The sequence below is a fragment of the Octopus bimaculoides genome, chromosome 23 (assembly GCF_046866305.1).
Source record: "Octopus bimaculoides isolate indiv1 chromosome 23, ASM4686630v1, whole genome shotgun sequence".
Classification (NCBI taxonomy): Eukaryota; Metazoa; Mollusca; class Cephalopoda; order Octopoda; family Octopodidae; genus Octopus; species Octopus bimaculoides.
Genome location: NC_142950.1, coordinates 10,649,072 through 10,675,626, shown reverse-complemented (window position 1 = coordinate 10,675,626; position 26,555 = coordinate 10,649,072). Strand labels below are relative to the sequence as shown.

Sequence of the window (26,555 nt, the reverse complement as noted above, 5' to 3'; positions counted from 1 at the left end):
AAACGGATTAACGTTGTTTTAGGATTAAAACTATAATAATGTGCAGTTGTCTCCCTTGGAGCCTCGGCCACAGAATAAAGTTCGATAACTCGGTGGTCCTTGAAAATAGCTTTATCTTCTGATTGCTTCAGTCATAAAACTGCGACCATGCTGGGGCACTACATTGCAGAACTTTTAAATCGAATGAATCGATCCCAGTACTTTTATGGGTTTTTTTTTTTTTTTTAGCCTGGCACTTATCGTCCATCGGCCTCTTGCCGAACCGCTATGTAACGGGAACATAAGCACACCAATCCCGATAGTCAAGCAGTGGAGGACACAACCCCGCACACACATTTATGTATCCGGTTGAGTAAAAAGTAAGTAACGTTTTGAACCATGAAGAATTTGTACCAGATTTCTGCAGAGTTTTGAAGTTTTTTTTTTAAGGTAATCTTTCGGTACTAGATCCCATAATTTCTGGTCATTGTGCCCACGCATAATGATTACATTATCGTATAGTGTGTTTGTGTGTTTAAAGCTTGACAACTGTATGAATCTGAGGGGAGAAGGTTTGAGTTTAGTGGGCCATTCATTTTTTTTTTTCTATTTAATGTTGTCTTTTCATATTTTCAAGTCATTTAAAAACATAAACACTCTATACGATAATTTAATCAGTATGTGTGCGCACAACGACCGGAAGTTATGGGATCTAGTACCGAAAGATCACCTTTTTAAATATTTTTTTGCAACTGTCTGATATTACTGACATTAACTTGCCCAAATGCATCAGTAAATTAACATTGATATTGTTTTCACTGTTGTTACAATCATCTGAAATGGAACTGTCCAAGAGCAGTTTCATGTAATAAATAATGAACTGGACCGTCATCTTTCCTGTGTACATAAGGCTACCCGTACCTTTAAATATTTTAAGGACATTAAACAACCTCTATAATAGCTCCTAACCTAGGGCCAATCTAATTTATCCCCTATATTGTTGACCCAAAAGTCGATTGATCTGCTTAATTGTTTTGAGTCCTTCTAGTCTCGTTCTTCTTTACCATTACTTCCTAACTGCTCTTACTATACTTGCATGATATGCTATATTGAGGGACCTAATCATTCTATGCAATATTAATAGCAAAGATATCTAACCTAGAAGTAGCAGCCTGCATGCCCTAACCGTTTCTTTACCATTTCCACCAAGTAAGTAATCCTTACACCAAGATACAATTATTTGTGCTGCACTCATTAAATAATAGATGGAACACACTATCCAAACCTCTTACCTACGGCAACTGTGTGGAGTTGCATTAATTGCTTCACACAGTGGTGATTATACTATCTAATTAAATAATATCAACACCACCTGTATAACATTCCAAATTGTTTATCATTAGACTACTCCCTACTACTGGCTTTCTTTGATATCCGATTTGGTATTTCCTCTAACTCCACACTAGGTGTAGCTTATTATAAAAACCCTCTTTCTTTGAACTCCTTAATGATAAGTAGTACTCTACTATTAGTACCAGGTTTTTTTCCTCTTGGCAAACATGTCGTAATATTACAAGTGGTCCCCAATAACCCATATACATATTCGTATCTCAAACAACAACTTACATCTTCCCACTCTACCAGATAAATCATTCACGCTTAACACTACAATTCCTTAAAAGTGAGATCTTATTATTCGATTGCCTTCATACCCTCCCCCAACTTTCAACCTGTATCCACAGAACCTCTAAACTCTCTGTATCTTTACCATCCTCCCTTTGTCCTTTAGCTTTAGTTAACGAGTCCTAAACCCTGCCGCTGTGCCTAATTGACTTGTATGCATTTATTTTTCTTCCTTTTTACTTTTTGCTTCCTTTATTTTTATCCTTAATTTATCTTAGGTCCTCTCCAAGCTACTAACTTCTCTAAGCCTACTATAATGAAATATCGTTAACACCCCACTGCAAACTACCTAAGAACCAGTCTAGCAGAGGCCTATCCCATCCGAGTCGCTAACCTTAAATATCATATCACACCCTTTCACAAACTATATTCTTAACCGTCAAAGGCCAACTTTGTCGGTCATTGTTCCATTTTATAGTTGGCCACAACAGACTTCAGCCATGTCCCTGCTGTATTTTTGGGATATTCTTTTGTTTGTAAAATTACATTTCATCTGATGATTACGGTTTTTTGTAATGGAGCTAATGATCTCATTCTTCTTTTAATAAGATGCATTAGAAACAGCTGTAATGAGCTGACAATTATCCATCGTCTGTTATTATTCATTTGATTATAATACAGCAAGGAGATTTACGACTTGTCAGACACCCTAGAGTATATCAACAACGTACAATTCAACATAACATGTGTTTTGGACCAGCTCCTCGGCGCTAAATACTCATAGGGTTGGTTTCTCTGTGTACACAACCGGAATATCCTATTTGATACTTACCATCCATAGGCCAGAACCACAGGTTTATCCTACCCTACCTGGTGCATATCTTTTCAAGTACCTGATTTTATCTGAATCCTTGTTACATATATATATATATATATATATATATATATATATATATATATATATGTGTGTGTGTGTGTGTGTGTGTACTTTATTAAAAAGAAGCAGAAATATCAGAAAAACTGTGACTCAGAGTTTCATGTTCCCGTTCATCCCGAACAGTAACGTGAAACTCTGAGTAAGAGTTTTTGTGATATTTCTGCTGCTTTTTAATAAACCATATTACTCTACTTCTGGTATTTGAGTACTCCTTTTCCCACCTTGTTTCACATTTATGTGCTTACTCCAGTATATATATATATATATGTGTGTGTGTGTGTGTGTGTGTGTGTGTGTGTGTGTGTATATATATATATATATATATATATATATATAATAATATGTATATATATCAACTATATATACAGGGTTAGCCAAAAGTCACTTGGGAGTAAATTAAAACCCATTTAATTACAAGATTAATACAAAACATTATTTTTATATGAGATTTTGCTTATGAATAGATAAATGTTGAAAAGAGAGAGAGAGAGAGAGAGAAACCGGTGACTTTAACTCACAGCATTCAATTAATAAACATTTATAATTGGAATGAATAAATAAAATTGAATACTAAGTATTTATGGAATTTTTATTTACTGTCTTGTGACTTTTGGCTAACTCTGTATATATCTTTTACTTGTTCCAGTTATTAGACTGCAGCCATGCTGGGGCACTGCCTTGAATGTGTGTGTCTGTCTGTCTGTCTGCCTGACTGGCCAGAGCTATCTATCTGTCTGTCTGCCTGCCTGACTGGTCTGAGCTATCTATCTGTCTGTCTGTCTGTCTGCCTGCCTGACTGGCTGGAGCTATCTATCTTTCTGTCTGTCTATCTATCTATCTATCTATCTATCTATCTATCTATTACTCGTCCACCTTCGCTTGTTTCCGTAGAATTTAAACAAATGAAGTTCAGTTTAAAGTTTATAAATAAATATATTTCATTCCATGTTCAATATAAACTTTATAAATAAATATATTTTTGCATTATTCATTATTATTTTTAAAAACAAATCACATACACCCATCAGCCCCACCAATGACCACCACCACCACCACCACGCGTAATTCAAAGTTGTTCACTTTGAAATCAACACGTGTGAAAAAAATTAGTTGAAGGTTTTTCACTTTCGGATTTTCACTATGACTTCTGCCCCAAGAATGTCGTATAGTGAATGTAGCCTTCACAGATTGGAGACATTTTTGCCGTGATGTATGTGCAGAATATTATGTTGCACAAAACATTAAGCTAGGAGGACCAAACCGAATTGTGGAGATAGATGAAAGTGTGTTTGTCAGAAGAAAATACAATGTTGGCCATCGGGTTAAAACGCAGTGGGTGTTTGGTGCTTTGGAAAGGGATACAAGATGTTTTTTGGTGGCAGTGGAAGACCGGTCTGCAGAGACACTTTTAGAAATTATACAAGAGCGTATATTGCCTGGTACGACTATAATTTCTGACCTCTGGCGTTCATATAATACGCTCAATCAGCTAGGATATAGACATTTGACTGTAAATCATTCCATAAATTTTGTTGATCCGGTAACATTTTGTCACAACCAATCACATAGAATGTTTATGGAAGCATGTAAAGAATCGCAACAAGAGAGAAAATGGAACAGCCCGAAATTTACTTCAGTCTCATCTCATTGAATTCATGTGGCATTATGAATTTAAGGATGAAATCTTCGGAAAGTTATTGGAACAAATTCGACACCTATAACCATGCGGTTGAAACATTCCAGAGTATAAGTATCGGTCAAACTAAAGGGTCTGACCTTAGTATCTACAGAGCATAAGTATCACATTTATTTTAAAACTTAACTCCAACTTCATTTGTTTTCTATTTTGATAAATTCTCTCTGTTGAAAATTATATTTTTCTATTTTTCTATTTTAAATAATTTGCAATTTCAGAAAATATATTTTTATATTGAATTTGCGTTTTCTAATTTGATAAATTGTACGGACACAAACGAAGGTGGACGAGGGATAGATAGAGAGAGAGACAGACAGACAGACAGATAGATAGCTCCGGCCAGTCAGGCAGGCAGACAGATAGATAGCTCCGGCCAGTCAGTAGCCAAAGCATCAACTCAAACCAGCAGTAACGTTCCTTGTCAGATTTTTCTACTTTCACTTCTGACAGCTAATACCACGACAGTGCCTTTTTCCCCGCCAAATTCTTCAATTTTGTCTTTTTTCCCCAACACTAACACTAACCCTAAAATCCTAACCCTAAAACCCTAACCCTAAAACCCTAACCCTAAAACCCTAACCCTAACTACAGAAATGTTTTGAAATTTTTGTCCGAATCATAATGTTCGTATTTTTCTGCATATTTAGAAAAAAAAAAAAAATTTACAAAAGAATTTTACAAAAAGGTACTACTCATTTTTATCAGTTGAATGGACTAAAGTAACGTAAAATAAAATATTCTTGCTCAAGGACACCACACGCCGCTGGGAATCGAACTCACGACTTTACGATCGTGAGCCGAATATCCTAAGTGCTAAACCCCACGCTTTCACTACGAAGTCGAATGTTTCCAAAACGAAGAACGAGAGGCAAGCGTGAAAAAAGTAGAAAATAAAATAAACAAAACCAAAACAACTAGAAAGAAAGAAAGAAAGAACCGTCAACGAAGTATGAAAGAATAAACAAAATAACCAGCGAAGAATGGAATAATAAAAGAAGCGGAATAAAAGAATGACTAATAAACGAATGAAATATATTGAATCAAAATGGAAAGCAACAACGAAAGATACGAGAGGAAAAGAACGAAAGAAGAAAAAAACACACATATTGAGAATATAAAATATATTTCCACTTCTTTCCGAGAAATAATAAGCTTATTACACATTATATGAGGCATTTACGGTTGTCTTTCTATTCTTCTTCCTTTTTCTTTCCTCATTCATTTTACTCGCTCATTGATTTATTTATATAACATGCTTCTCATATATTTTTTTATTCGTCCATTCATGTTCACTACAGTGTTAACTATTCCAGTATTCCTCATTCATTCATTCATGCGATGCGAACAAGCAGTCGAAAAAAAAAAACTAAACTAACGTTCGACTGATTATTCTGCTATTCCCCTCTCTCTCTTATAGGTTTGTGTTCTTTCTTGCTTTCTCTCATTTCTCTTGTCTCTCTCTCCCTCTCTCTCTCACTGCGTGCCTCTGTCTGTGTGTGTCTGTCTCTTTCTCTCTCCCCTGTATGTGTGTGTCTCTCTCTCTCACTCCGTGTCTCTGTCTGTCTCTTTATCTCTCTCCCTGTATGTGTGTGTGTGTCTCTCTCTCTCACTCCGTGTCTCTGTCTGTGTGTGTGTCTGTCTCTTTCTCTCTCTCCCTGTGTGTGTGTCTCTCTCTCTCTTCTTCCCCCCGCCTCGCCCTCGATATCTGACATTACGCGCGCGCACACACACACGCCTTGATTAAATCGATGTTCGTAATACGATTAAAAGTTTTCGTCAGCTCCGACATTCCTTTACGACGAGTCAACGGAGGAAAACCCCCACCTATGTGGTAGTTCGACTCACTAGAAACCACAGCCAAATCTCTCTCTCTCTCTCAAATATCCCTTTACTGTCTTTAAAAAGGGAAGGAAACAATGGATATGTTAGTCTTAGTAGATATACCTAACAGAAGATGAGACAGTTACGTGTGTGAAAAGCCTTTGATTAATTGTAGGTGAAGACATGGCTGTATGCTCAGAAATCTGCTCCCCAAACATGGTTTCGTGGGCCCTGGTTGACCGATTCCTTGTGAGTGGATTTCGTAGACAGAAATTGGAAGAAGCCCGTCGTGTGTATGAGTGTGTGTGTTAACAACCGATGTTGGTTTGTTTACCTCTCCTTCTTTTCGCGGTTCGGCAAAATAGACCATTGAATAAATGCTATGGGCGGTTCTTCGGTATTGGTCTCTGGAGTGTCGGTATGAGAAAACGACGTCATGTCACGAAGGAAAAGGTCGTGTGGGTGAATGACGTCGTGTACAAATACCGAAGGATTGCCAGTTACCAGGCTTAATAATAAATAAGTACCAGGGGGCGATTTGTCCGAATTAACTCTTCAAAGCGGTGCTCCAGCATGGCCGCAGTCAAATGACTGAAACAAGGGAAAGATAGAAGATAAAAGAAAGGTCTTCTCGATCAAAATTGACTTGAGGCCAAACAACACCGCAACAACATTCTTGAAAGATAATAAATAAATAAATGAATGAATGAATAAACGAATACTGACATTCTTGTCATTCTTTCATTCTACGGTACGGTAATCTTAACGCTTTGAAGCCTAGCAAACTGCGTGGTTTTGAGTTCAATCCTACTGCACGGCGCTTTGCCAAGGTGTCGTCTGGTATGCTTTCTGGTTGGTCGGCCGGCCAGGGTTTTGTGAGTGGCCAGATTTGGTGTAGTGGGGATAGCGTGACAGCCACTTAGCAAATTCGTTCCTGTCCGATGTGTGGTGTGTGTGTGTGTGTGTGACAGAGAGAGATAGATTGTGTATGTGTAAAAGATAGATAGATAGATAGACAGTGTATGTGTTGTGTGTGTGTAAGAGAGAGATTGTGTATGTGTGAAAGAGATAGCTAGATAGAGAGATAGAAAGATAGATACATTTCTTTTATTAGCCACACAAGGCTCAACAAAGATGGGACAAATACAATGTAGAGCTTTTCTTTTTGGGAGGGGGAAGGAAAAAAAAGTAGGGGTGTGTCGATCAAAAGGGATCGAGAAAAAAAAAAGCGATCAATAGGGATCGTGTATCACAGTAATGTTCTCGTGTAAAAAGAGGGGAGGACAGTTTAGGTTTAGCCGTGGAAAGAAAAGCCTACGGAAAAGACCACGGTAGCCAGGGAAGAGAAAAAAAGAGAGTCTGTGTGTGTGTGCCTAGTGGAATCCGATCTGTTGTAAACGTTCAGAGCAAGGTCTTCGGTCTAAAGATATGTTCCGTACTTCCTCCGACAAAACCACGGAAGTTCTAACGAAGTTCATGTGTGCGACTTTTCCTTTTCTGACCAGACATGTGAGTCAATTCAGTAGAAAAAGACCCCCCCCCCCAAAAAACCCTCAATCCAGTACATCGAAAAATTGAAAAGAATTAAACCTCTCGTATTATAAAATGTTAGTATATTATTATATGTACCAAGGTCCACTTAATTTTTCATTTTTTTCCCCCTTCAAAATTGGTGCTTCTAGTGGCTTATCAATAGATGTTTTCTCCCGACTTTCTTAAAAATACATATTTTTATGTTATTTCACTGAAGTACATTTTTCAAGAAAGACTACCGATTACGTAATGTCGATGTTTTAAAGCATATAAATCTGAAAAAAAATTTTGTGGTAGTAAAAATCAGGATGAAATATGAAATAGAATGAAGCAAAACTTCTCCCAAACCCCAAATTTTGTTCCTTAAACTTTAATCAACATAATTGTTATCAACACTCTCGAAAACAAATCTCTGCAAAAGTTCATTTAAAAAAATTTCAGTTTTCAGAAAGTTATGAAGAAATGAAGTCGGTGAATATGGGACATTAATCTGTATTAATGCCCTTATAATCAGTGCCCTCGTAGAATTTATAAGCCACCGGGAGAAATAATGCACCAGGACACCTATTTTTATCTATTAATAGCGAGATTATCTCTAGAGCACTCAAACCCATGGGGAACACCAGGGAAGTACCTAGTTTGTCAATGTTTTATAACATATCATGTTACTTTACGCTGAAATTCCGAGCCGTTATTTAATTTATTTCGTATGAATTTCTGGGAAAAATACCGCACTTTTCGAGTACAATGCAACGCCCACTTTTTGTGCCTAAAAAAAATCAATTCATATATTTTTATCACATTTATTTAATTTTTTCACACGCGCATAATAAAAATGTTATTGTCTTTCTCTCCGTCAACATGAAATTTCGATGTTTTTTTTTTTGTACTTTATTTCTTACATTAAAGACGAAGAAATAGATTAAGTTTCACGTTAAAAATATGTAGTCCTCCAGCCTGGCCACAACCTCTGGCTGAAACAAGCGAAAGTAATTTCATAATTAAGCTGGCAATTATTAAGACGTGAAGAGAGGCGTGAGTATATATTAACTGTCGGCAAAAAAAAAAACATTAAAGTAAATAAATGAAGAAATAAATAAATAAAATATGTATTTTTTTTATTATAGGCACTTTGTGCGTCTTCTACTAAAGCACTGGGCCGATCAAAACCCTGTGAGTGGATTTAGTAGACGGAAACTGAAAGAATCCCGTGGTGTGTGTGTGTGGACTCGCGCGGATATATTTATCGTTTGTCTTTCACTTGTTTCATTCATTGGACTGTGGCCAGACTCTTGAAGTGTGAAGTCGAACAAATCTACCCCAAAAGTAATAATTTATTAAGCCTGGTACTTGTTCTTTTGGCTTCTTTTGCCGGACCGCTAAGTTAGGGGACGTAAACAAAACAACACCTGTCGGTCAAGCAGTGGTTGGACACACACAAATACGACGCGCTTCTTTCAGGTTCCGTCTACTAAATCCACTCACAAGGCTTTGATCGGCCCGAGGCTATAGCAGAAGATACTTGCCCCAAAGTACCAGGATCGGCATGGTTGGAACGCCGTTGATCAAAGGTCTAGCTCACTAAGTTAATCAACAACCTGTTGTGTACCTCAGTGTGTGTGTGTGTATTAAAAGCGATCTGTCAAAACTGACTGACTTACGACTTTGAGGTTTTTTTGTAGGCCAAACTTAAGGATTATGCTAACACTTCGCCGTTCAAATGTTTCGCCAATGTTCGATTAACACCGACAAGTCACGTGGGTGGCGCGTATCCGCCGCCGCCGCTACTATCGCCATAATAATAATTATTATTATGATTATCATCGGCATTACTATCATAGTTGTCATCAATATCGGCGATACCACCACCATCATCATCATCACCACCACTACCATCATTATAATCATCATCAGCATTACGCTCATCGTTATCGTTAACAACGTTATCACCACCGCCACCACCACCACTGTCATCATTACCATCATCATTATCATCATCGTATCATCAATATCACTATCACCACCACCATCAGTATTAAGTTTGTCATAAGCAGCAGCAGCAGGTCACATGACCAACTCCTCACACTCCATAACAACAATATGGCTGAACCGAATCGTTTGTGGCGGACTTAAAAGAAACACACACACACACACCTATCTCTGCTGGCAGGACAGTCTACGCCTTCTTCTTCTTCGTTTGTTTCCTTGTCGTCGATGGTATCACCATTTACTTGCTTCTTATAGTTGTTTTGTTTCTGATATCTCCATGTTACTCTAATCTTTCTTTCAATATTTGCTTGTTTTTTTTTTCTTTTCCCCATTCATGTTCCGATTTATGTCTCTCTGTAAATGTGTTGTCTCCGTCATTCGTGATGCCGTCAGTAGCAGCAGACCAGCTCATTGCGTCCGATGCTCCTTCCACCCGTATTGCTTCTTTTCTTTCCTCTTCTAACACCTGTAACCACATAATCGAACCCGGGACATTCTCTGCGGTTCTCTATCCTTTCCTCTGCTCTACTTCTACAACTGGAACGAGTTTTTGTTGTAGTGGTGCGAGCTGCACTGGTCAAAACAGACCTTGTGTATCGTTCACGTCTTCGTCGTCAAGAACTATTGTTGCTGCACTTTATAGACTTCGATATTTGCTCTTGTCTCCCCACCTCTTCTTCTTCTTCTTCTATCTGTTTTTGCCTGTTGTGCAGCCAACGACGTCAACATCTCCATTAACAACAACAAAAACATCACCTCCACCACCACCACTCTCACCTATTCCACTACCAACATTATCAACAATAACTGCAACAGCAACAACTGTCGTAACACAAGTAGTAGTAGTAGTAATAACAGTCACGTTAGTATCAATAATAGCAGCAGCAGGAGAAAAAGAAGGAAAATACTACAATTCTGGCGCACCAACAACATGTGGATGAGACATACGAAATGGCAATATCGCTGTTTAGCGTACCTCAATCAGTTTTTCACCGGCTACGCCCTGATGGCATGGGCCGGTTTTTTCTTATTTTTGGGCGTATTTTACAATGAATGGAAACCTTTAATTTCCTATATCTTGGGCATTATTCCAGCCATGGTGGTCTGTTTTCATGTGAACCGTAGTCAACAGCTGTGGGACCTTACACCTTTTACCAAATTTCTCTTGGCGAAAACAACTTTATCGTATAAGCTTCGGACATTATTTCTTCAGCTTGTCATGACTATTATCACCTTTAAGGAATATAAAAGCAACGACGATAAAAATCAAGTGTCTGCAACTAATGGGTGGGCGGTAGACAATGTTCAGCACGACTCAATATCGTCATCGTCGTCTCTGCCCACATCCAGCAGTTGGTTGGACGACACTTCGCAGCGAATTAAACCCAAACAACGGAATCGGTTGGATTCTTCGAAATCTAGTGACGACCAGTCTCCCCACACATCCGACTCTCATGTTCCTTATTGCGAAGTAATTAACTGTGAGATCGAAAAGTTTGTCAATTTAATTACAAGAGATTACGTTCAATCTTGGTACAAAGTGGTCTGCTCTGATTCCACTATAGTTGTTGATATTCACGATGAAATTCGGGAAATCCTGTTAGAGTTGTGTCGACGAGCACGTACTATCAACCGGTTGTCTGCATGTACAGGGGCCATCACAATGTGCCGTGAACATTTGATGAAATACCAGACCTCGTTTGCTACTTACAAAATCCAGATGTGTTATGCAATGTCAAGTGATAAATCTTCACAGAAGAAAAAGCTACCAGCATCTGTAGAAGATGTATTTGACCAAAAGTATTCTCTGCATCCCGCATCAAAGGGCACTGAAGCATCGTTTGACCATGTCCGGGCACTCATTGAACTCCTGATCGACTGCTTAGATATATTGCCAGTGGAATTCAAGAATGTTGATTCTTTGAAGAAAATCCTTATTGAAATTTTTACATTACAAATTATAATGCCCCTCATTGATATGTTTCAAGACCCGGATTTTTTGCATGAAAGCATAATTCTGCTGCTGTCTAATGAACAAGAAGAACTGGTTGAAATAAGAAAAACTGATGAATTGACAGCTGACAAAGAAACGCCACCCCCACCTCCTCTACCACCGCCACCTGTTATAGTCCAGGGTTCAACTCCTGAAAAACAGGATGTCACAATTGTGGAAGCAATACGCCCGAACAGCATCCAGCTTGAGCAGAAGGTGTCATCTTTTGATGAGCCTAAAACTCTTTTAAATCCTGAACAGGTATTGTCTAATCAGCAACAGATAGAAACACAAGAAAATCAACAACAGTCACGACTACAAACACCAGAAATACTAGAGTCACAACCACAACAACCAGAACAACAATCACACCTACAACCAACACCACAACAACAGCAACAGCAACAGAAACAAGAAAATTCATGTATGCAAAATTCTCTGGAGATAAACGGTAATAATTTGAAATCAAGTGAAGAAAAACCTGCCACCGGTGATTCAACTTTTGAAAATGTCTTCGGTTTTCGATCAAGAGAAGGCAGTCGAATATCTTTAGGAGGGTTGCCCTTTCTTTTCGGGGGTGATCGACAGTTTTTTGGCTCGGGCAGTGACAGCAGAAAAGCTTCCATGTCAGATAATGAGTCCGTTACTGATCAGCCCTCGTTTTCTAATAACAACAGTAAACGGTCTTCATGTTCTGCTAATGAGGATGTCGATGCTAATGACAATAACGATGATAATGAAAGTACGGACTTCGGTAAGAGTTTTTCTGTAGCGAAGTCTGCTGATCGAAAGGATTCCTTGGAAAATGAGAAAGTAACTGGTGAATGTGTAAATAAAGAATTGAACTGTGATAATAAATCGGACCATGGCTTCATCAGGCGTTTAGAGCAGCGAAACAGTTTTTCCTCTCTTCCTCTATCGGACAAAACACCCGGTAGTGACAAAGAGAGCAATCAATCAGCTTTCGAATTTGGTTTGGATGAACACCATGTTTCTTCTGCCAGCAGCAAGGAGCAAAAATTGAATGGGATGAGGTCGAAAAGTTCGGACTCCAGTCCCACGACGGCAATGCGGAACACTTTTGAACGTAGTCCCTTTCAAACTTTGTGGCCAAACTCTGTGATCCCCAGGTTGAGTCAAACCGAGGATGGCATTCGGATGTACCCATTTCATTCTGGCAATTCAGAGACCTCTTCTAAAACAGACAGTGAGTCGGATGACTCTGGGCCATCTGCCGACAAAAGGTGTCTTTTCCAAAATATCTCGGTGGTTGAGACAGAAGCACACAAGGAACTCAGGGTTAACAAGGTTTACACGCTTTATGAAGTCCAGGTAAGTGGGGTTTCTCTATTTTCAAACATTTTTAAAACAATATGAAATGAGTTTTTGATATTTTAAATTTTTTATCAATACAAGGTAGCAAGCTTAGACAAAATGCTAAATGGCATTTCTTCCATCTTTATGTTTCTGAGTTCAAATTCCGCCAAGGTTGACTTTGCCTTTCATTCTTTCAGGGTTGATATACACATTTACAAATCATTTCTTATAAAAATTATGAATTATCTACCTTATCTGTTTCATTTTTATGACACAAATTTCTTTTTATTCAGTAGAATCATTAGAGTGACGGGTAAAAGTATTTATTTCACCTCTTTGCGTTCTAGGTTCAAATCTCACCAAGAACAACTTTGCCTTTCATCTTTTTGGGGGATGGATAAAATAAACTATCAGTCCAGAACTGGGCTCTAGGGTATCAACTGATCCATTTCCTCAAAATTGCTGCTTTTTTCTTTTTTTTTTTTTTATCAGATTAAAAACCATTATTAAAAGAGCAACATAAGGTGTTGAGTTGGCAGAATTGTTAGCATATCGTGCAAAATGCTCAGTGGGTATCTTTGTTTTTACATTCTGAGTTCAAATTCCACACTGAGTTTGGCTTTGCTTTTCATCCTTTTGGGGTTGATAAAATAAATACTTGTTGGGTACTGGAATCAATGTAATCGACTGTCCCCCTCCCCCAAATTTCAAGCTTTGTGCCTATTGTAGAATGGATTATTGTTGTTATTATTAAAGAAGCGAGCTGGCAGAGTCGTGAGCATGCCAGATAAAATACTTGACAGCATTTTGTCCATCTTTACATCCTGAATTTAAATACCACCGAGGTCGACTTTGCCTTTTGTCCTTTCGGGGTCGATGAAATAAGTACCAATTTACACACTGGGGTTGATGTAATTGACTATCCCCTTCCCCCAGATTTCAGGCCTTGTGCCTATAGTAGAGAGGATTATCATCATCATTATTATTAAGATGGTGAGCTGGCAGAACCATTACCATGCTGGGCAAAATGCTTAGTGGTATTTCGTGTCATTATGTCCTGAGTTCAAATTCTGCCATGGTTGACATTGCCTTTCATCCTTCCAGGGTTGATAAAATAAGTACCAGTGGTGCATTGGGGGTTGATTTAATCAACTTAGCCCCTTCCCTCCCAAAATTTCTAACCGTGTGCCAAAATTTGAAACCATTATTATTATTACTGTTATTATTTCTAAAACAATTAACTGGCCAAATCATTAGCATGCTGGACAAAATGCTTAGCGGTATTTTGTTTGTCTTTATGTTCTGAGTTCAAATTTCACTGCGGTTGACTTTGCCTTTCATTCTTTCAGGGTTACTAAAGTAATATCGGTCAAATATTAGGGTCGATGTAATCGACTGGGCCGTTATCCTAAAATTCCAGGCCTTGTGCCCTTAGTAAAAAGCATGATTCAGAGAGCAAGCAGTCTGGCGGAAATCGTGGAGCATTGGTAAAAGTACCTTGCAGTTTTCATTCTGGCTTTATATGTTCCGAGCTCAAATCCTGCTGAGGTCAACTATGCCTTTTATCCCGCTATGCATAAAATAAAGTACCCAATATAGCACTGGGCTTCATGTAATCTACTGATCCCCCTCCCCTCGAAATAGCTAACCTTGTGACTAAATCAGAAGCAATTATTATTTTCTCCCATGTGTTTATGTTGTGTTTGTCTCCCCCTCTCCCCACCATCCTTTAATAACTGGTGTTGGTTTGTTTATGTCCTTGTAACTTACCAGTTCAGCAAAAAGAGACTGATAAAGTAAATGCCAGAATTTATAAACAAAACAAAAGTGTCAATTTGTTTGACTAAACTCTTCAAGGTGGTGCCCCAACATGGCCACAGTCCACTGACTGAAACAAGTTAGAAATAGAAGATAAGGCACAACTCTCAGTTGACCCTGATGGGACTTTTCTTTTTTTCCTGCTAGAATAGTATATCCTGGTGTATGTTATCCAATGTATCCTTCTTTTTAACACAGTATAGTTAGTGTGATTGAGGAGAGATTTAACTGCTACTTCTTGCAAATCAAGCCATCAGGCAAATGACCACTCTTTGGCTCATTTCTCATTGGGTTGAATATTTTTGTAAATTTCAGATTCAAACATTTTCAGGAATTTGACTTCAAAACAAAAAAAAAAGTGGCTTTTAACTAACATTGGCTGAAGTGACCTAAAAAAAAAAACCCACCCCCACCTGGCAATTTTATTGTTCCTATTACTTTTCTTTTTGTTATTTTATTTCTTTATTTTTGTTTCAGCCCATTATATAAACCTAGGCCAGGTTAAGCGGAGCATTTTAACTGGGTTAAAAGTTAATTAAGGGTTGCTACAAGGTCTGAACGATTAAGCTAATGTAATAGGCCGTTTGCTTGATTACCTTGACGACTTGTTGATTGTATCATTGTAAATAAAATCTGTGTGTACCTGTGTGTTTTAGTATGTGTTATATTTTCAAACACACTGCAAATAAATGACACTCGCACACATATATATATAATGTATATATATATATATATATATATATATATATATATATATATATATATATATATACACATACATGCACAGGGTTGGCCAGAAGTCAGCCGTCTGTAAATCAGAATTTCATAAGTACTATCTGTAACTCTGTATTGACTTGAAAGGAAAAATGTGTCGCTCAACAAGGACTTCAGTTGGAACAATTATCCTGTTGTTTCATATTTAGATGCTTTTATTAAATTCATTCAGTTTAAATTAAATGGTTTTGATTTACTGTCAGCTGACTTTTGGCCAACCTTGTATATATATATCATCATCATCATCATTTAACGTCCGCTTTCCATGCTAGCATGGGTTGGACGATTTGACTGAGGACTGGTGAAACCGGATGGCAACACCAGGCTCCAATCTGATTTGGCAGAGTTTCTACAGCTGGATGCCCTTCCTAACGCCAACCACTCAGAGAGTGTAGTGGGTGCTTTTACGTGTCACCCGCACGAAAACGGCCACGCTCGAAATGGTGTCTTTTATGTGCCACCTGCACAAGAGCCAGTCCAGGGGCACTGGCAACGATCTCGCTTGAAAACCCTACAAAGTCCAGTATATATATAAAAATTAATTTACAACCATAGAAACCATCCTGGTAATGCGTGTTGAAGAAGCTAAGGCATATTATGCCAATGCAGAAACTAGTCCACATAAATCCAAATACTTAAATGTATGTAAGTAGATTGTCTTAACCAAATTTGCCATCGTTTGATTTCTGTAGTAATCACCAATGTATTTTTTGGTGATTTAATAACGAGTTTTGACTGTTATTTCAAGCAGGTAGACATATTTAGTATGTCCTTTGATTAATTTGTATGTGTATATATATATATATATATCAAAAGGATGTGTTATAATACTATTCTACATATACAAAAACAGCCATACCAACAATCCAACATACCTCCATCATCAGCTGCCCCATGGATATCATTATGCTTTCAACACCTGGGTAGTACCATTCAAAGACATTTACCCTATGGACCACATTATTGGTAAATAAATTCAATAAGTAAATTTATAATATATATATATATATATATATATCATCATCGTCTTTTGATGTTCGTTGTCCATGCTGGCATGGGTTGGACAGTTGGACCAAGGCTGGTAAGCTGAGGGGCTGCACCAGACTCCAGTCTGATTTGGCATGGTTTCTATGGTTGGATACCCTTCCTAATGCCAACCACTCTGACAGTGTTATGGGTGCTTTTACTTGCCACTGGCATGGGTGCCACTTGCATGACATCAGTATCCACCATGGCTATGATTTCACTTGGCTCGATGGGTCTCCTTCTCAAGCACGGTATATTGCCAAAGGCCTCAGTCATTTGTCATTGCTTCCGTGAAGCCCACCACTTAAATGGTGCTTTTTACTTGGTCAAGTGTCTTCCACTGTAGCCCTGGGCTGATAAAAGCCTCGTGAATGGATTCAGAAAGCAGAAACTGAAAGAAGCATATTCGATGTGTGTATGTGTGTGTGTGTGTGTGTGAGAGAGAGAGAGAGAGCTGTCTTTGTCTTGACATCACATGTTAGTTGTAAATGAGTGTCACTGTCGTACACGCAGTGTTGTTCATTTCCAATATTCTGCATAAACATGTCTGGTCAAAGGGAAATATTACATTGCTTAGAAACAGGTAAGCATTGGCAACTGGAAGAGCACCCATCTGCAGAAAATCTGCTTCAATAAATTCCATCTGACTTAGGCAAGCATGGAAAAGCATGGGAAATGATGATGATTATGGTACCACGTAAAAAGCACTGGTACCACATAAAAAGCACCAGCTGTAAAGTGATTGGTATCAAGCTGTAGAAACCAGTCAAAACAGACTATGGAACCTGGTGTGGCCCTTGGCCTTGCCAGTTCTTGTCAAGCTGTCCAACCCATGCCAGCATGGAAAAACAGACGTTAAATGCTGCTGATGATATGCACACTTTTATTTTGTGCAAAATAAAAATCAATCACTGCTGTGTTCAATTTCTGTTTGTGGTGAAAGTGTTGACAGTTGATGAATGTATTCATCATCATTATCACTTTTCTTTGTCTATCTCCTGTAATCTTCTATCCCTGTTCTTTTGTTTTCTTCTTCTTCTTCTGTCTCCTCTTCAGCCTTTTCTAGTGTATATCTGTCTTAAGCAGTTTAAACCATATGTGGTGTTACTAAGACAAATTGAATTCCTCTTGACTGCAAGTCATAAGATCAGCTGTGGTGGTGATGGTTGTGGTGCAACTCTGGGCCTTATTGCTGGGCTTATATTGACCAAACAAACTCTTTCCATTGTGGATACAGTGCTCCCATTCCTGCCGTGAGCCAGATCTTAACGTGGTACCTGTTTTCGGCTTAGTGGACTGAGCCAATTGAAAGTCAAGCATATTGCTGGCCCATTTGACAGGCTTTGAACATTTTGCCGGAGGTTTGGCACCTTGTCAACCTTCCCTAACTACAACACAACCTTTGGGTTAAGTTGTGGAATTGTAATAAAGGTCAAGTTGATAAGCTAGTTTCAATCCAGCATATGAGGTTCAGATCTGCTACAGCTTGAAGAATTTTAGTTGAATGAATTGACTCCGGTACTCATTTTTAAAAACCTGGTACTTGTACTATCAGTCTCTTTTACTGAACCGCTAGATTACAGGGACCGCCACTGGTTGTCAAACAGTGGGTGGGAACATGTGCGTGCACATGCACACAGACACACACACACAAACACACATATGATGGGCTTCTTTCAATTTCTATCTACTAAATCCATTCATAAGGCTTTGGTCAAACTGGGTTTATATTAGAAGACACTTGTGAAGGCTGTCACACAGTGGGACTGAAAATATTCTTTCTACTCTAGGTACACGGCCCGAAATTTTGAGGGAGGGGGCCAGTTGATTAGATCAACCCCAATACACAACTGGTACTTAATTTATTGTCCCCGAAAGGATGAAAGGCAAAGTCGACCTTGGCGGAATTTGAACTCAGAATGTAAAGACAGACGAAATGCCACTAAGCATTTCATCTGGTGTGCTAACGTTTCTTATTTCTTTATTACCCACAAGGGGCTAAACATAGAGGGGCAAACAAGGACAGACAAAGGGATTAAGTCGATTACATTTACCCCAGTGCGTAACTGGTACTTAGTTTATCAAACTCGAAAGGATGAAAGGCAAAGTTGACCTCGGCGGAATTTGAACTCGGAACGTAACGGCAGATGAAATACCGCTAAGCATTTCACCCGGTGTGCTAACGTTTCTGCCAGCTCACCTCCTTTGGGACTGAAAATATTGAGGTACTGGACAACAAGGGTGGGTGTATAGCAGCTAACTGTGATCGGTAAAATATAGAAGGGAACATGTTAGCTTCTGTGTTGTCTCTCAACTTGCTGAAAATAACAGTCAAATCTTCCTCAAACCACACATTAAAAAGTGGAAATGATACATTGACAATGCAGTTTGCAGTTGTACAGCGTCTGGAACAAAGTACGGATGACTATGAGTGGGATACTTTTGATAAGTTCGCTCAATCAGTTTTGGTCTGGGACTAAAACAGTAACAACAGGTACAGAGATGAGCTATAGAAGGAGCCTCTTTGTGGTCACTTGACCTATTAGAAATAGCAGCTAAATCTCCCTCAGAACATTACCCTTTTGTTTCAAAGGAAGTATGCATTGGATAACAATATGGCTCTAGACAAACTATGCTTGAATATAATATGGGATGGTCATAGCTGAAACACGTTTAATGATAAACTTTTTGAATTAAGGTTAGCCTAGAGCAAAACAGAATACACACACATATTAGGTCTTTGTGTGTGAGCACATTCCTGGCAATAATGTTTGTTCATTCCACTTCAGGCATTCTTTTTGATCCTTTTGTTGCCATATTTCTACATATTTCTAATTAAATACCCCCACTCATTATGTGTCACAATTAATTTTGAAAATAATCAAGTAATCTGAAGGGCCTTAATTATAGAAAACCATTAACTCTTTTATGATTTATTAAGTTAGTGGGTTTTTGTTTTCTAAAAAACATTATTTTAGCAAAATGGTCATTCATTAAATAAGAATGGAAGGTTATAAAACGAAACATATGGGTGCAGGTGTGGCAGTGTGGTTAAGAAGTTTGGTTACCAACCACTTGGTTTTGCGTTCAGTCCCTCTATGTGGCACCTTGGGTAAGTGTATTCTACCATGACCCTGGGCCAGCCAAAGCCTTGGGAGAGGATATATATATATATATATATATATATATATATATGTATATAATATATATGTATGTATATATATATGTATATATAATATATATATATGTATATAATATATATATATATATATGTATATATATATGTATATATAATATATATATGTATATAATATATATACATATATATATATATCATCATCAAATGTTTATCTTCTGTGCTGATATGGGCTATATATACAGTTGTGGCTAAAAGTTTGGAACATCTTTTTAAAAACAAGTTTTTATTATGCCCAAGAACAATTTGATTCAAATATATAGAATGTAAAGATATACGTACCTAATACGTGATCCAATGGTTCAATATTTAGAAGAAAATATAGGCAAAAACAAAAATATAGTTCTAGACCAAATTGCTTACTTTTAATTTAACTTTGGGTATTTAATATAAGAATTGAAATTTTCACACCTATGTTCCAAACTTTTGACTACAACTGATTTTATTTATATATATATATATATATATATATATATATAAATGTGCTGTGCGTGAGAAGACCCGGCAAGCCAAGTAAGATCGTTGCCAGTGCCCCTGGACTGGCTCTTGTGCGGGTGGCACATGAGATGCACCATTTTGAGCGTGGCCGTTGCCAGTACCGCCTGACTGGCTCCCGTAGGATTTTCGAGTGAGATCGTTGCCAGTGCCCCTGGACTGGCTTGTGCGGGTGGCACATAAAAGACACCATTTCGAGTGTGGCCGTTTTCGTGTGGGTGACACGTAAAAGCACCCACTACACTCTCTGAGTGGTTGGCGTTAGGAAGGGCATCCAGCTGTAGAAACTCTGCCAAATTAGATTGGAGCCTGGTGTTGCCATCCGGTTTCACCAGTCCTCAGTCAAATCGTCCAACCCATGCTAGCATGGAAAGCGGACGTTAAACGATGATGATGATGATGATATATATATATATATATATATATATATATATATATATATATAGATTCAAGGTGAATATGGTACTTAAGTTTAGGCACCAGAATTAAGTATGGTATTATCCATACAGTTTCAAAATAAGGTGATTAAAGTCAAAATAAGCAACAAATATATCCAAAGTTAATGCAGTACGATCGTTTCATGCAACTCCATTTACTTAAGCAATGTAAACATTACATCAAATGTAAAATGCAGAGCAATCCTCAGCTGCACAGAGATATAGAAATTTACTGAAATTACATTTCAACAGAAGGACATATTTTTGTAACTACATTTAAACATATTTTTGTAACTACATTTAAACATATTTTTGTAACTACATTTAAACATATTTTTGTAACTACATTTAAACATATTTTTGTAACTACATTTAAACATATTTTTGTAACTACATTTAAACATATTTTTGTAACTACATTTAAACATATTTTTGTAACTACATTTAAGCATATTTTTGTAACTACATTTAAGCATATTTTTGTAACTACATTTAAGCATATTTTTGTAACTACATTTAAGCATATTTTTGTAACTACATTTAAACATATTTTTGTAACTACATTTAAACATTTTTGTAACTACATTTAAACATATTTTTGTAACTACATTTAAACATATTTTTGTAACTACATTTAAACATATTTTTGTAACTACATTTAAACATATTTTTGTAACTACATTTAAACTCTCCAAGTACATATATCATCTAATATATACATGTATATATGACCTAACACACACATACACGTATATGGTTCAAATGTACAAAAACCAAAAGACAAAGACAAGTGAGGGAACAACAAACAGTTGTATCGGTTTTGCGTTTGGGAAGAATGGAAAAGTCTTTGGTGCTTTGAGCCTTCAGTCTTTGACTGAAAGGGATGAGATGATAAAAATGGAGAAAGAAAGAAAAAAAACAAAACGGAGAGGAAAAAATATCTCAGTGGGGTTAATGGTTTAACATGATGAAATCTATACATACATATATATACATATTTATATATATATATATATGTATCACCGTCATCATCGTTTAATGTCCGCTTTCCATGCTAGCATGGGTTGGACGATTTGACTGAGGACTGGTGGACCAGGTGGCTACACCAGGCTCCAATCTGATTTGGCAGAGTTTCTACAGCTGGATGCCAACTACTCCGAGAGTGTGAAGTGGGTGCTTTTACGTGCCACATGCACAGGAGCCAGTCCAGTGGCACTGGCAATGATCTCGCTCGAATGTCTTTACACGTGCCACTGGCACAAGTGCCAAGAAGGTGATGCTGGGCACAGGTGCCATCACGATTATATATGTATATATATATATATATATATATATATATATATATATATTGTTGTCTAATGTTCATTTTTTCATGCTGGCCTGGGTTGGACTGTTTGACAGGAACTGGCAAGCCAGAAGTGTGTACCAAACTGTGTTGTTTGCTTTGGCATGGTTTCCATTGATGGCTGCCCTTCTAAATGCCACCCACCTTACAGAGCGTACTGGGTACTTTTTTTAGATGGCACCAGAACCAGTAAGGTCAACAAAATAACTTTCAAGACAAGACCCCTGTTCTGAGGGGTGAAGTAGCTGTGTGGGAGGTTGCTTTATACCAGGTGATGAGAAGTTAAAATATGAGAGAGGGGCAGAAAAAAAAACGTGTGTTGCAGTAGAGGAGATACCTAGATACCTCAGGTGGAAAAAAAGAGACAGAGAAGATCGTGGAAGAAAATATGTTGAAGTATGCCCTTAAATTACACACACACACACACACACACACACATGTGTGCTAGGAATATCATTGTGTGACCATATCCGAAATGAGATAATTTGAGACCAAAGCAGAGTGAATGATGTATTTGCAGAATACCAAAAGCACAAGTTGTACTGGGCCAGTCTTTTTACAAGGCTCACACTTAGCAGGTGGACCTGTGAAATTGCTGTGTGGTTTCCAAGTGGCTGGGAAAGGTCATGTTGAAGGCCTCCACAATGATGGCAAGATGATCTAGTAAAACAGTTTGGAACAAGATAGAAAAGAATGGTGCAATCAAGAAAAGAATTGAAAGCGCATTGTAATCAGCAGTGTATGACAATATCCAATAGCCTGGTCGATACAATGAAGTACGTACACACACTCACACACAAATCACATACATTCACATATGCATACACATGTATATACATGCATCCACTGTGTGTATCTATGATCACTGTCATCATCTAATGTCCATTTTCTGACGGTTTGACGGTTTGACAGGAGCTGGCAAGCCACAAGACTGTACCTGGCTGTACTCTCTCGTTTGGCATGTTTTTTTTTTTATGGCTGGATGCCCTTACTAATTCCAATTACTTTGCAGAGTGTACAGGGTGCTTTTATGAGACACCAGCACCAGCTAGGTGACCAGGTAATTTGCAAGACATGACCCATCGGCTGAGGGTTTAGTAGTTATGAGGAAGTTGGCTTTGTGTCAAGTGATTGGAGGTTGGTGTATAATAGACGGACAGAAACGGGTGTCTTGCTGTAGAGGAGTGAGTCAGGATGTACCATCTACATATATATGTACATATATATATATATATATATATATATATATATATATATATATATATATATATATGTATACACGTATACACACACAGACACACATACACACACATACACACACATATATGTATTTACATATACATAGATGTATACATATATACCTACACGCACATACACAGTTACATATACATAGATATACACACGCACACGTGTGTATATATATATATACACACACACACATACATAGATATATACATAAACACATATACACATATGTATATAAACACACACACACAAATATAAGTCCTCAGCATCTCAAACTTTCTCTTTTACAAACACACAACGAAATAAATATGTATGGGAGACCAATGGAAGCAGTGGCTGTCGTTGCTGTTCAATGAAGCCAACAGCTGTTATTAGTTCTAAAGTTAACCAAGTGAATATTAGAGGAATAAACAGAAGTACCTCGAAGTGTGAAAGTGAAACTGAAACTGTGAGCATTCCATGTGAAGGTGTGTTTATTACGTAGTAGATGTTTATTTTTAGCCATGATCAGACAGGAGTTATAATTAGAAGCCTTCTAATCGTGACCATCTCATGTTATTGTATGTCACATACTACATTGTGCTGTCTAAATATGTATGTATACATGTATACAGGATGTCTGTAATATATGTACATGTATGTAGTGTATATGTGTATACGTATGTAATGGATGTGTGTGTATACTCTTTTACTTGTTTCAGTCATTTGACTGTGGCCATGCTGGAGCACTGCCTTTAGTCGAGCAAATCGACTCCAGGACTTATTCTTTGTAAGCTTAGTACTTATTCTATCGGTCTCTTTGGCTGAACCGCTAAGTTACGGCGACGTAAACACCAGCATCGGTTGTCAAGTGATGTTGGGGGGGGGGGGACAAACACACACACATATATATATATATATATATACACATACATATATACGACAGGCTTCTTTCAGTTTCCGTCTACCAAATCCACTCACAAGGCTTTGGTTGGCCCAAGGCTATAGTAGAAGACACTTGCCCAAGGTGCCACGCTGTGGGACTGAACCCAGAACCATGTGGTTCATAAGCAAGCTACTTACCACACAGCTACTCCTACGCCTATATATACGCCTGTATATATTATGTATGTTGTGTGTGTGTGTGTGTGTATATATATATATATATATATATATATATATAAATGTTATGTGTATATATTATGTCTGTGTGTATATATATGTGCATTGTGGTATATGTGTATGATGTTTATATGTATGTAATGTATTAAATGTATGTTACATATGTAATGCATTCATGCTATATATATGTAAAGTATGTGTATTAAGTGTATATACATTGTTATGTATGTGTGTGTGTTGTGAATAAACGTAATGTATGTATATGTGGTGTATGTATATTGTTATGAATAAATGACAAGTATGTTAAATATATACAAGTATGGATGTATTACATATATATGTGTGTGTGTGTGCATGTATCTATATGTAATGTAATGTAGTCATGTAGGTATATAGGATAATTTCGTAGGAGCAATTAAACTGGCCCCAGAAGTACCTGATCGCTACTTTATTTTACCTGACCCAAGAAGGATGAAATAAAGTGATTTTGTCTCTGACAAGATTTGAACATCGTGTGTGTGTGTGTGTGTGTGTGTGTAGCAGTATGCGTAAACACAGCCAGAAACATTAGAATTTACACCTTGTTGCTCTCATAACTCGTTAACTCACTTTCGTTTGTTGCTGAAATTTTTGACTTTCAAATATGATGTTTTTTTGTTAAGTGGATTACAAACAGTTTATTAATTACTGAGGGGAAACGATGTCATTTAACCCCAGGGCAGCTTTATTTGAGCTTGACCTATGATGAAAGACATTCCAATCATGACCATCTCGTCTATTATATATTTTTTCAAGTGTAGTTTATTTTAGACTGATTACCTTTGTTTAATGTGTCCTTCATTTTTAAAGGGTATAGGGTGTTAATTGAGATAGATTTGGTCTGTCGTCTTCATATTTAAAATTTTTTTTCTATACACTAGTACAAACATGGTTTGTGGTTAATAAGCTTGCTTTGCAACCACATTGCTTTAGGTTCAATCCCACTGCATGGCACCTTAGACAAGGCTCTTCAACTATAGCCCCACGACAATCAATGCCGTGTGAGTGTGTTTAATAGATGGAAATTGTGTAGAACCTGTTGTTTATGTGTGTGTGTGTGTGTATATGTATGTAAAGACTTTCACAATTCCCGAGCGTTATACTAATACATCTATTTGTTTTCAACACCACCTGTCTTCGTCTGTTGTGTTTTTGTGAATTCTCCCTATGTATATATATATATATATATATATATATAAATAATGTAGTGAGGTTTCAACAAGTAGAATAGCTGTTGGTCAGCTAAGAGAGTAGAGATACTGTTATAATAAAAACCACAATTCTTGTTAAATACAGTAACCCAGGGTTTCATGGCCAAAACATTAATTTATTTCTCCATTTGTCAAGCTTAGAACAAAACTGTTTGTCAGTTGCTTTCAAAAACAGAAAAGCAGCTGGCAAATTGTCTTGTTCTCATCTTGAAAAATGGTGAAATGAATTAATGTTTCAGCCACAAAAACCTTATGTAGCTGTGTTCCACACGACTTTTGGCTTTTGTTATTTCATCATCCATTGCTTGAGTAGAAGAGCCATCAAGCCTAGTGAAATGATAGTTCTGGTAGATACTGGTGTCACGCAACTGGTAGCCATACCAGTGGCACACAAAAGCTCCCAATACACTCTTGGAGTGGTTGTCATTAGGAAGGCCATCCAGCTGTAGAAACCATGCCAGATCAGTTTGGTCCAGCCCCTCAGTTTACCAGCCCTGGTCAAACCATTCAACCCATGCCAGCATGGACAATGGATGTTAAATAATGATGATTACACACACACACACACACGTCCTCTCTGTCATTTTTGCCTAACGTCTGCCTGTGTATTTGTCTGTCTGTCTATATATATCTCTGTTTATCTGTCTGTCTGTCTATGTATCTAACTGTCTGTATACCTGTCTGTGTATCTATCTATCTATCTATCTATCTGTATGCAAACATACATATATGTCAACAGAAGTTACAAAGTGACTCAAGGGTCGTGTTTCGTGCATGGCACTTACCAAAGAGTGTGTGTGTGTGTGTGTATATGTATATATATATATATATATATATATATACACATACATATACACACACATACATGAATACATACATACATGCACACACCCTCTCTCATTTTTTGGGCCTAACATTTAAGTTAAAAGGAAGAAATAAAGTCATGAAGTGAATTAGCAGGCATCGTTGTCATTAAAAAA

At 37.6% G+C, this 26,555-nt stretch overlaps 1 protein-coding gene and 1 long non-coding RNA gene across 2 annotated transcripts in view; both read left to right on the top strand.

The window, feature by feature from the left end:
* The window catches only part of LOC149131300 (uncharacterized), a 70,917-nt gene extending 65,036 nt beyond the window's left edge, over nucleotides 1-5,881 (top strand). The window contains exons 3-4 of the long non-coding RNA XR_016238045.1: nucleotides 229-359; nucleotides 4,941-5,881. This is a non-coding gene — a long non-coding RNA (uncharacterized LOC149131300). The remainder of the gene's footprint in view (nucleotides 1-228; nucleotides 360-4,940) is intronic.
* A 3,774-nt stretch (nucleotides 5,882-9,655) lies between these two features.
* The window catches only part of LOC106879713 (uncharacterized), a 113,197-nt gene continuing 96,297 nt past the window's right edge, over nucleotides 9,656-26,555 (top strand). The window contains exon 1 of the mRNA XM_089340048.1: nucleotides 9,656-12,903. Within this exon, the coding sequence (XP_089196174.1) occupies nucleotides 10,510-12,903 (2,394 nt within the window). The 5' untranslated portion in view covers nucleotides 9,656-10,509. The remainder of the gene's footprint in view (nucleotides 12,904-26,555) is intronic.